Source organism: Charadrius vociferus, unplaced genomic scaffold (assembly GCF_000708025.1).
Source record: "Charadrius vociferus isolate BGI_N301 unplaced genomic scaffold, ASM70802v2 scaffold71, whole genome shotgun sequence".
NCBI classification, from domain to species: Eukaryota; Metazoa; Chordata; class Aves; order Charadriiformes; family Charadriidae; genus Charadrius; species Charadrius vociferus.
Window position 1 is genome coordinate 2062697 of NW_009647032.1, and position 12656 is coordinate 2075352.

At 41.8% G+C, this 12656-nt stretch overlaps 1 protein-coding gene across 1 annotated transcript in view; it reads left to right on the top strand.

The window, feature by feature from the left end:
• Positions 1–6818, top strand: part of COMMD9 (COMM domain containing 9) — an 8315-nt gene extending 1497 nt beyond the window's left edge. Inside the window, exons 2-6 of the mRNA XM_009895598.1 lie at positions 14–178; positions 507–646; positions 1508–1542; positions 4907–5010; positions 5846–6818. Coding sequence (XP_009893900.1) covers positions 14–178; positions 507–646; positions 1508–1542; positions 4907–5010; positions 5846–5986 — 585 coding nt within the window. The 3' untranslated portion in view covers positions 5987–6818. The remainder of the gene's footprint in view (positions 1–13; positions 179–506; positions 647–1507; positions 1543–4906; positions 5011–5845) is intronic.
• Positions 6819–12656: the final 5838 nt, after the last annotated feature.

The following is a 12656-nucleotide window of genomic DNA, read 5'->3' on the forward strand; positions in this document are numbered from 1 at the left end:
GGGTGCCTTCGAGAGTGCCCTCTCCCGCTGCGCGCAAACGGGGCGCGTAGAGAGAAGCGAGAGGACGGGACCTCCCCGCCTGGGCCTCGCCGTGCGGAGGGAGGGAGGGGAGGAGCCGCCCGCAGAGGCCCCAGCGGCGCGGGCGCCAGCTGAGGGGTTGGCCCGGGCCCGCGGGAAGGTGCGCGGCGCCGCGGGGCTCTGGAGGGCTGAGGCCGCTGCTGTAAGGAAGCGTGCTCGGTAGAAGCGATCCTCCCCGAGAGGCACAGCCCGGCGGAGTCTTAGAGGGAGGCAAAAAGGAAGCGCGTGAGGCGTGCATGCTGGGGGACAGCGAGAACCTCAGCCCCTTGCCTGTTGGGGCTGTCAGGCAGTACTTGGATGTACAAGGCCCTCCTGGTGTTGGCCTCACTCCAGAAGCTGTGTCTCTCCTGGCTACTGATGGCCCATCCCGTGGTGTATGTAATGTTTTTTAAGCCAGCAGAGCCCTTTCTCCTCTTCCTTTCCTACAGCTGGTATCTGCTTTGCACAATCTCACCAGGCATGTCGTGTACCATGGCTTGACGAGGGCAGAAGATATCCTCTCCCTATTTCCAGAAGACTTCCATCAAAATCTGAAAAACCTTTTGACTAAGATAATCTTGGAGAATATGTGAGTGCTACCCACCTGCCATTACCTTTCAGCTGGAAAGTTAAAGCCTGTGTATCTGGTTTGATATGTGGATAGTTGGCAGCATGCAAAGTCTTTTTTTCTATTAATTTTGTGCGTGCCTTGGGCATAATCACACAGGTTGGGATGAGCAGAGTTGAAAGAAGTATGTCATCTGAGTGGACTGGCAAACAAAACACAGCAATGGGCACAGAGGGTTTTCCCAAGACTTTTGGAATGACCATAGGCCTCATTCACATAATGCAAAGCCCCCTTTATTTTAACAACTCACCTCTGTGGTGGAAAAATGCTATAGATGATGATAAAATGAAGAGGGCTAGATTTCAGCGCTACAAAATCTGATTGGGTAGCACCTAGATGCCATCCACTTACCTACCTTGGCTTAGGTGCGGAGGCACTGCATGCGGTAGACCATATGTGAGGTGGTGTCAGAGGATAGCATTTCTGCATGCTTGTACATCTCACTGCTTGGTAGCCCATTGCTTTGATAAAACGGGGGAGAAGGGTACATGCCATAAGTGAGTCACACTTACAGAAGAAACAGTAGCTGGTCATCACTTTGCCTAACGTTGCCCACCAGTGACAGCCTTTCCTCGGCACTCAGTGGCATAGGTATTCTCTTTTCCCTACTCACTGCTGCAGCCCTGGTGACCCTTATGTCAGGGATAAGCCTCTCTGAATGCTTTCCCTAGGTATTCTCTTTTCCCTACTCACTGCTGCAGCCCTGGTGACCCTTATGTCAGGGATAAGCCTCTCTGAATGCTCTCCCTACCTTTTTTCTTTTTTTCTTTTCAAAACACTGCTGATACATTTTTTTTTTTTCTCTTCTCCACTTTTTCACAGCTCTGCTTGGAGGAATGAAGCACAAGCAAGTCAGAGTAAGTAGTAGTTCACATCTTGATGCAATTAATGGTTCCTGAGGTCATTGGAGCTTAGAATACATGTTTTTGTAATGTAGCACAGGGATACCCCCATTTGCCTTAGATGAAGCTGTATCATTGTGGCATCACAGAATTTATCAGAGGCCCACGAGCTTGTATTCAGGTTGGTGCTGTTGTGCTAAATTGTTTCCAGTCCTCAAGCAATTCCATGTAATGCTCAGTCTGTTGCTACCTTGCAGAGTGCAGTGTATCACAAGTGTTTGCAAAACTTTTGAAAGGGAAGTGTTCTCACCTCCCCATTCAAGTCATTCAGTGATGTCCATATTCAATAACTTTGTACTGTAAAGGATATGTATATGTTGGGGAATACCTTATCTTTGCACATCTAGTCAATGCTGTGCATTCTTTCTCTTCCACGCATCAGAAAGTACACTGCATGTATTCATAACTCTGCTTTTCCTCACCTTTCTAAACAGTGATGTAATTAAGGAATACAAACTTTAACAATAGCATCGTCGGCAGTGAGTTACATCCCAGTTAGGTGTTCCATGCAGCTACAACACTTTGTTTTCCCCCCAAGAGATTGGCTTACAAATGGGAGCTGATACATAACAGAGTATTTTGAGGTATGCTAGGATCCTCTTTACCGTCTTCTTTGCCTGCAGAGGAGATAATGTCCAACAGCTAAACAATATGGCAAGACCTGGAAATACACAGCCCCTCAAAGTTTTAATAGGGAGAGGGGAAAAAAACTATTGTGTAATGCTAATACAGTAAATACAGCAGTTGCTTACACTAAACAATGTTCTAGTGTTACCAAGACACATAATGCTTTTTCCTTCTTAACACTATCATATGCTAGCTAGGTCTTCACAACCCGGACGTGAGGCTGGGTGTGTAGCTCTTGGAGCACCACCCAGGAGCTCTGCTCTGACACTTATGTCTTTGTATTCATGAATATTTAACCCTGTTGGAATGAGATTGTTTTCTAGGAAATGATGGATTATTTTAGTATCGTATTCATGAAATATCTGAAATATATTACATAGGAACCAAGGCAGTGACTGAAAGAACAGACATTCCAACTGATTGATCTCTATTAACATAAAAGCATTTCCTGCACCTCCCAAGCCACCAGCAATCAGTCTTCACAAATTAACATACAAGGCTAAACAGATACATTTTATGCTGTTGCAAATGCTGCCAAGTGCTGGCCCTGGCAGACTGTGAACTGGAATTTGTTCCAAAAGCAAGAGCAAGGCAGCCAGTTCTGCACTGCCCCCTGGAGCTCTGCTCAGGGGAGCAAGAGGAGAAGGGTAGAGCCTTTCCCTAGACAGAACGGTATTTCTGTAAGCACTCTTAGGAAGTAACTTGAGCATCTGGAGTCAGTAGGAAGGCTAGCTATCAACCCTTGGGGAGCAAACTGGGCATCTTATGGTAGGCAGAATCCAGACAGGCTGCAATTGCCTATTGAGACAGTTCTTTCCTAAGCACTCAACAGAGGTTTAGTCTTTGCCTCTTCATCCTCCTCTGGTGCTTTTAGATGGATGTCAAATAACTGCTGACAACCAGGTTTGATAAGGCTTCGCAAAGACGCTCAAACCTACCAAGCACCATAGGTGAGATTTTATTTTGAGTTTGAGAATAAACGATCATCTCCCTACAGATCTTTTATGGGGTTGGTCCTATGTTTCATTCAGACTTCTTTGAAAATCCCTAGCTGATGTAAACGGGAACAGTGTTTCTTCAGGCACCCTGTAGCCCTTTATTCTGACATTTACAGCAGTACAGAGCTAAGCTGCAAATGCCCTTTTCAAACCTAAAGGGCTTGTCTTTGTTTCCATGTCCTTAGTGTGGACTTCCTTCTAGTGAGAATTTACTCATTTTCCCAGGAAACTGGATGCTGCACTTTCAAACATAGGAAGTATAGTTCAGCTCTTGTCTGAAAATGGAGTAGAACAAGGCGCAAGAGGTGTTCCGAGTCTCGTAAATGGGACAGTACCAAAGTGTGAATGACTTTAAGTATGCTCTGTTAAACTGCACCTTACAACTGGTTTTCTTTATGTATATTTTAAACAAGGAATTTACCTTACAGACATTTTCCAAATTTCTGGATTTTGGTGGTAAGTTGCACTTTACCACTGGAGAGTCAAGGGTTCAAGCCTCATCTTTTAACACTTGCTGTTGTTGTCTGATTAGATAAGTAATTATGCTTTCCTCCGGTTTGCAGTTTGTGTGAGAGAACACTTGTAAATCTGAGATGAAAATGTCAATACTGTTTCTTTTTCTGGGTTAAAATGTGGATTTTTTTTAATGAAAGTAGGAAACTTTTTGTTCAAACAAGGGGGAAAAGATACCTGCTTGCCACCCATCTAAATACCTGCCTCAGTTTCATTTGAATATGTTCTTCAAACATTCCTTGTATTTATTGCTTGCAGCTGAAAGACACTGTTGAAAAACATTATGCTCCCAGGAACTGACAAAAAGCACTTGCAGCCAGCCTGTTGGTGCCAGAGTTTTGTTGGGAGAACCTTAATCTCATTTTTTATGCAAATTTGCATGGTGCTTAGGGACTCTTGAGGGTTCGTAGTACAGTGAGCTCCATTAAGTACACGCTATCATGAGAGAATATCCCCATCTCCTCTCTGCAGGAGATAGCTGCACAAATTTCTTGAAAGGGCAGCCAAGTCAGACCTGTCCTCCTTCCCTTGGAAGGCTCATGGGGTCTCCAGCCCTGAACTGTTGATATCAAGTATTGCAGCAGACTTGTTGCATGATTTCTGTTAGGCTACATCTAACTAGAATGAGATCTTCAATATTTTTGACAAGTTGGGAGGACATGTGAAGATTGCAGTTTACCAATACATATGCTATGCTGCAGGATGCTTTGGTTCACGGGTTGGGGAGCTTGAAATAACATATTTTATACTGCTGGATTTTGAGAGCATTCCTGTGTGCTTTCTTATTGGTTACAGAACAGAGCAATAAGGATGTAGGTCCCAGAGCAACTCATGGTGAAACACTACTTGAGTGTTGCAGGCAGCAAGGCAGAGGGTGAAGAGATGGAGAAGACAACTTACTGCTCCCCTTCTCCCAGCTGCTTTGTGAATTTACCTCTCCTTATCTTGCACTGTACCATCCTTGCATGTGATGATAAGAGAACCCTGCTTGTCCTTCCGGTGCCTTCAGAGACTGGCTTACTGCAGAGTGAAAATTATGCAAAACCATGTAGTAGCACTAAAGTTGTACACTTCCCAGGGCCAGAAGTAGAGAAGTACGTACATGTTGGAGGTCACAGTTTCCAGGGTCCGGTATTATCATGTGCTGCCGGGCCTAACAGACCCATTTTTTAATCCCTCAGTCTCCCTGCCTCGGCTGGTCGACATGGACTGGAGGGTGGACATCAAGACATCTTCAGACAGCATCAGCAGAATGGCAGTCCCTACTTGCTTGCTTCAGTTAAAGGTAATGTCAGTGGTTGTAAAGGATACAGGATCAGAATAATCAAGTCCAACACCTGACTGACCAGTGGTAGTCTGAACTGTTGTTCAGACAGGCATCTGGTGCTTGCTTGCTAGGCAATTAACAGACTTTCTCAGAAATGATCTTTGAAATAGCACACAGCCTGGGAATGATATCTCTGATGAAAGCCCTCTTTTTCTTGCAAGGGAGAGCTTTCTTTGCATAAGGATGGAAGAAGGCAGCATATTTGTTCCTGGTCACCATTGTTTTCTACAGAAAGAAAGAGGATAAATTATTAAGTCATTGCCCTTTAATTCTATGTCAGTCATCAGCATGTTTAGCTGACTGCATTAGATGGGAAAAGACTTTTGATTACTAATAACTTCCTTTGCTGGCCACATCTATCATTTGGGGAGTATAGCTAAACTTACTGCTTATATTCGACAGAGTTCTGGATCCTGCCAACCAGTAAAAATGGCGTGGGTGGATTTCAGAGGAGAAAGGAAAAAAAATCTGATTTCTGTGTGTGGGATGGGGTTACATCTCCTGTGGTATCTGCTAAGATGCTTTTGATGGGTGTGGCTTCCTGCCATGAGTCTCTTCAGAATTTTCCCATATTCATGGCAGTGTATGCTTACTTGCACTCTCGCAATGGCAGCACACTTCACTAGTGAGGCACACAGCTTAGAAAATGTGCCATGGTCCTTCAGGATGGAGCTAGATGCCAAACCTAAAGCATTTGTCTTAATCTGTCTATTAATCACTGATTTTGTAGCGGCACTGGAAAAACACATGAATGAATTTTTCATACAGCTAATGTCTGCATTCCTATTTTCAGATTCAGGAAGATGTTGCTTTATGTGGAAATAGTCCTGTTGTTTCTGCAGTGACTGTGGAACTGAGCAAAGAAACACTGGACACTATGTTAGAAGGTCTAGGAAGGATCCGGGACCAACTTTCTGCTGTTGCAAACAAATGAATACTCAAGGGCATGGATTCAAGCAGCAAGGAAGGGAAGTATTCTCTACCTACAGCTCTCATAAGTTGCAGCCTAGAGTAACATGTTTTCTGTTTTAACAAAACAAAATTAAAGAGATTTCTTTACTGAGTTAATAAGATAGCTTTTGAAAAGCTAACACTTAAACATCCCTTTGGTCTGATGCCAAAAAATGTTCTCCTAATATGTTGTTGAACAAAAGCTGGTGTCTATTTCAGAAAAGGATTTGAAGGCTCAGAGTTTGGCTTAATCACAAGGGTCATAACTGGGAATAGCAAATAGCTGCAGCCAATGAAGCAAGTGCTATCCCTCTGCCCTGAAATTAGGATCTAAAAGATTTAAGCTGTTTAATGGGCTGCCTTCCAGCATTAGCAGACAAGGAGGTGCTCCTCTCTGGAATGTGCCTGTATGTGCATGCTGGATGTAGCACTCTCTCCCTCTCAATGAAGCACAGCCATTCTGCAGATTGTTATTACAGGATAATGCTTTGAAATAGGGCAATTATGCTACAACACATTCCCTTTTGATGATCTTCATAGCACCATTTACAAAATGACTAGTCTTAACATCTTTAGCAGCAAGTAATTTCTTCTGTTTCAAAAGAAAAAAAGGAGTTCAGATAATTCATGTTTGGGTTTATTGGACTCTGGGCTTTGCCTACGCTGCACGAAAACCAGACTGGGAAAGTAAAGAATCAATGGCCCTTGTCTGTACTCTAGGAAACTGTTCTGTAGCAGTATGTGCCTCTACTTCCCCAAAGTGTTCTGCTGTTTATTTGTATATATCCTCATTTAATTAAAAAATGAACTGCTAATTGATTTTGTGAATCTTTTTCAGTTTAGAAGAGAAGCTGTCTTGGGTTACGTCAGCCTCTTTGTGATGGGATCTAGTTTTTAGGCTGGTTTAATGGTTGTTCATGTTCGTTGCTGAAGAGGGATATTTTGTTTCCTGTTCAAATGGATTCATCTTTTAAACTGTCTTCTCTTCGTTATAATACAGTTTCATGGCACCTTTTTCCATGGGCACCAACTCTGTCCAGTATTACAGGTGATGACCCTGACCTAAAACTTTATAAATATATGTACGTTGAAAGTGTGGAGGAGTAAGTGCAGAAAATGAACAAAATTCAGAGCCTTCTTTCTGGTGAGCTTCTATAATGCTCCAAACTGGAAGACTGGATCCAAATACTTTGTTTATGGCAAAGCAGCACCTTTCATAAAATGTTTGTCTCTCCCTCAAGATACAAAACACTGTCTCTTGCATTTGGAAACATGAAATCTTTCAAGAAGACTGCATAAACTACAAAGATTTGTTAATTAATTTTATGCATCCTCACAGAGTGCAGGCTATAGTGTAAGTGTAAATGAAGCCTGTGTCTTTAAAAGATATTGGTGTAATACAGCTTATGCATCAAGATGAGATGTATGACAAGTCACTTGTTAAGGTCGACTGAGCAAAGGTTGTGATGCTTAGTGCAGTATCAAGGTCAATGGTAGATTTCATATATAATAGTTTATGTTGTACTGTTTATTTTAGAAGGTAAGAATCACTGAGGAGGTAAATAGTGCATGATGAAGTACTTGTAGTGTTAGAGGAGCTGAGAAAGTCAAAACACAGAGGAAATCCTGGAGGTAAATACTGAAGTTATAGTGAAAATGTTGTAGGGCCTAATGAAATGAAGAACCAATAGCTGCATAGAGTTCTCATACAAAACCATTATGTAACTATAGAATAGTTGTAAAGAAAAGAAAGACTTAAAAGTGAAAAGGTTTTTCCAATGTCAGAGTGGTGGTATCTGCAGGTGGCTAAAAGTTGCTCATGGAGATTTAATAAAGGGGGATGTCCACTGGATCAGAGGCACGACAAATACCTGATGACTTCAAGGGGTATATCTCATGTAATTCTGCAAGAAGATACTGGTATTTTCTAGCCCAAGATTTAGGATGCTATGAGAGCTTTCCTTCAAATCTTTGTCTAAAGTGTTAGATATTTTCTTGTTGGCTTTTATCACCTTTGCCAGAAGAGATGAAACTGCTCAGAAAAAGGTACAAAAACCACAATAGTCTGAGCTGAGTAGGACTGTTATTACCTGATCAGCAAGAGTACTTCACAATTAAGTCCTGCTTATGAAGACTGCTGCGCAGAGAGAGAATAATATGGCTGCTATTGCAGTCAATCATATGCAATCTTTTTCATAAAATGATTGCTCTCAAAATCAGTTAGACTTTTATCCTCCGTCCACATATTGCTGCTATTTGGTAGGCTAGCCTAACTGTATTCAGCACTACTTTATTATCAGCTCATTCCTGTGCCAACACTGTCCTCTTTAGCTCACTTTTCTCTTGCCTTTCCATTTTTCCCTCATACTTATGAAGCAGTCAAATCCCCCTCCACTTTTGATGGTTAAGCATGGTAAGCTCTATATTCTGTGCCTTTCAGCATCGTAGTGGCCATTCTTCACTTAGAGTTTGCATCTCCCTTGAGTGGGGTCACCACAGTTGTTCATTTCTGGAGAAGAATAGTCCAAGGGCGTTAGTAAAGAGTAGAGTTGTCACAGTATGTGAATCGCCTGAATGAACTCCTCCAAGGAACCCACAAGTCTTCAATGTGAAGTGGAGCTCAGAAACTCCATCTTCACTCCAGTATTTGAGGAATAGAAAAACCACCTCGTACATGTACACTGTTTATCAAGTGAAAACTCAATTACACGAAGCAAAACAGTGATAAATTTATTTGTAAAACACAAGTATGCAAGTTAAATTCAAATTGTAATTTCACAATTCAGACATTGTGATGGATCTGACTGTCAAAGTGTTGAAAAAGCATTTAAAACATTAAATCCTACTTTGTATTATTCAAAACAAAATTTTGCTTCATCTTACTGCAAGAAAATGTGCACTTTAGGATGTTCAGACTAGAAGTTGTATAGATGATGTGATAGAGAGCAAGAAGAACTTAGGAAAAAAATGCCTTTATGATTCCTAGCTTCCACTTCAATTAATGGTCTTTAAACATTGGTTTAAAACAGTAGAAGACACTACAAGACTCATGATGGTTTGGTAAAGGTATAATAGTTACTCTGTGTTTAGGTTTTGGGTTTAATGTGTGAAATTTATGTATTCAAGCTCTGCCAAAACTATCACCTATACAGAGTTTTTGCTTTCTTTATAACTGAGGTGTTATTATTTCACAAAAAACCAAGTTATTTTGTTACTACTAATCTGGTTTAGAATTGTTTTGACATAAGTAAAAAATATTAATTTCAATTTGTTTGGTGTCTAATTTTGACTGGAGATAGTAGAGTTTATGTTTAACAATATATTTGGGACCCCCTGCCCACGTTAGCACTCAAAAAGGCTTTTTTGGTAACAGATCTGTGATAGATCTCTTGTTAAGTGAACAATATTTCTCTTAAATATCACAACAGCCCAGCTTAATCTCAGTTCTTGGTATTAGGAACAACAAATCTAGCAGTGTAATTTCCTCAGCTGCTTTATTCTGAGTCATAATAACCCCTACAAAAGTAACCAGTTTAATGAATTCACCGGTCTTTCTCACATACCCCGTAAAAGATTAATCTCACTAAGCTTTAGAGAGGTAAAGTAGGTGCTTACAGTTCCAGTAAATCAGTGGCAGCACTGGGATTTGAGGAATCCCATCTCCCCATACCCTTTTCTAACTTCTTGACCCCTTAGAAACTTTATTGTGTGACACAGTAATTACACTGTTATATATTTTTATCCCATCTACACAGACATTGTGCGGGTAGTTGCTGATTTTTCACTCTATTTTTAATGTAAGAGGTTAATAATACTTGGGACATTTGGGACTTGCTTATTAAATAGCTGTTACTTCCAAGGTATAACTTGATTAACATTACATAATTTAGTCTCCAGTTGGTTTACCACTTTCCAGTAACCACATTAGGAATATCACTGCACAAGCATAGCCCTGTAGTGTTACAATGCAACATCTTGGCTTACCCACCATCAGTATTTGGGAATCTTGCCCAGCATTTTCAGACAACTCTCATGGTTTGCATTCATCTGGCCCCTGCTTGAAGGCGCTACAGCTGTATTACAAACAGTGGTGAATTAAACCTCACAAACTACAGCAGGGGCACTTTTGTAGCAAGCCTGATGGGAGTGTGTAAAAAGGTCTTGAATTTTTTAGTTACACTCCAAAATCCATAGGTATCCTTAGAAGCCTCACTGTAGGCATCAGTTTTTAAGTGACATATAACTATCTGTGAAAACTAAGGTGTTATACTGTGACTAGTTAGTGACTAGATCATCTGCTATAGCTTTCATAATGTCCCTGTACTCCACAGGGCATATGTGGCAGGCGCTAAACAGGCCTTTCCATTTTAAGTATGTAAGAACCTGAGTGTTCCTGCATCTGCTCAACACTCCATAAACCTCTTTTCTGGGGTTATTAATGTGTACAAGTCTTGCCACTGATATTGCTGCTGCTGAAATATATATGAAGTATATAACAAAAATACCAATAGTGTACCTACCCATTGACATAAATTCACTATCTTATTTTATGACTCACGCAGGAAGAAGAGGGACCACAGTAGGGTTAGAGCTCGCATTGCAAGCCGGCAAGCTTCCTAAGCCTTCTCCTACAACCTTGGTCTTTCACAAAGACAGACACGTGAGAATGAAAGGAAGAAACGAAAGAAAATAAACTCTCCTGGAAGCATAAATGCCTTTCCCCAGGAGAGGGCGAGCTTGGTCTCCCATTTCTATTCTCTCACCAGTTCCTCGGCAGGAAGGAGCAGTCTGGGCTGTCCTCAGAAGCTGGGAGCAATCGAGTGCCTGCAATAGCCCAAACAGAACCATTCACTTTAGCAGCAACACAGAAAGGGGGGTATTATTCACTGGTTAGCAAAAGGTCTCTCATCTGCTAACACATTTGCGGGTTGAGGCAGCTGAGCACATTTTAGGGGAAGCTGGCAGAGATGGTAGTAGCAGACGGTTCTCTGCAGTGTGCCCATCATTTTAATCACAAAGAAATAGGAACCCTTCCTTTTTTTTTGCCAGGTTAGATGCAAATTCCTCTGGGGACAGCTTTGGCAACCAAAAGGGAAAGACCAGCTTTTTATTTAAAGGTATGCCAACAACTTGGAATGTTTCCAAACTGGCCCATCTAAGACAACGCAAGTTTTGCAGATATCAGCAGTGAGCAGGGCACGGTAAATTCATCTCTGGAGAAGGAAGTAAGATGGGGGGAGAGAGAGTTCCTTCTCTGCCAAGCATGTTACAAACCAATTTTAAACAGTGCACTAATCACAATGGCATCCTATATATTTGATCTCTGTCCTCCATGTATATACAAATCCTCTTGTTGCTTTTTTGCTCACTTTTGCTGCTGATGATGAAAGCATCCCCTCTCCTCGCTGACCCTTCTGCACCCCCACCTCCCAGGAGTTACTATCTTGCCAGTGTGAGAGAATAAGTGCTAATGCACACCAGTGACACTGACACACCACAAAGTGCTGTCAAATATGCAAAGTAAACACACTGAACAGAGACAGTTAAATAGCACCCCGTTTGCATCCTTACTCTGTTCTAGTTACGCCTGTTATAAAAGGCTGGTTTGGAACAATAGTCAGTATGGCTTCGGCTCCCCCCCCACCCCCGACACTTCCCCCAAGAAAGACACAATTTTTCAAGTTGACAGCATCCCTTTATGCTGATGAGATAGTGAAAGTTGAGTGCCAACTAGCAGCAGAAATATAATAGCATCCATTAGAGCTGTTAGCTAGAGTCTGCCAGTGCTTCTGTTTGTAATTTAGAGGGTTGTAACTCAGCCATGCAAATAAGATGCAGGAGAAACTATGCTGAAAATCTGGACCTTGCAGTGGGCTTTTTAGTTGCTTACAAAAAAATAAATACCAAGTTTGCTTTGAAACTCTGGACAGTGCTGTAAGGAAGAGATAAGAAACCTAAATGAGAAGACTGCAGTATACCAATGCCTGGCCTTTGCACTGACACACAACAGGGCTAATTGGAAATGCTGACATCTTTACAACTGTATCAGTGCCTGTAGGTCCAGGGGTGTCCAAACCCCGATTCTGTATCAGTAGGTCTTGAGGCAAGCATCATCGTCCCTTCCAAACAAAGCACCATACAAGTCAGCAAGGCTCCCTGAGCTATGTCTGCTCCACGTAGTGACAGGGCTCAGCCTGCATAAAGTTCGCCGGAGATTTATGACCAGAATCAAGTAAGTTATGCGCTGTCTGAAATATTTTGGTTCCTTAGTGCTTTGTGGCATGCCTGTTTCTGCATTTATCTCATTTATACGCCCACATGACCCTTATTTTTGATTTATTTTTTTTTAATCCACTAATAACAGTCAGTTTTATTCCACACTTTACTAAACCAGAATGGCAGAAAATAATAGATAATCTAGAAAGTTTGAACTGGATGTCAACAGACAGCAGATATGCTTTTTGTAAAGATGTGTGGTGACAAAGAAATAATCAGGAGATCAGAATGAAATCAAAGAAACACGAAAGCGTGACTGAGTGTACTGCGTAACTGAAAGGTGTAAGTGCATTTAGAGACAATTTTTTTTTTCCCCTCTGAAAAGGAGAGCATGAAAGTGTACTTGGCCATCTGTGTCTCAGGATGTTTTCCTTTTC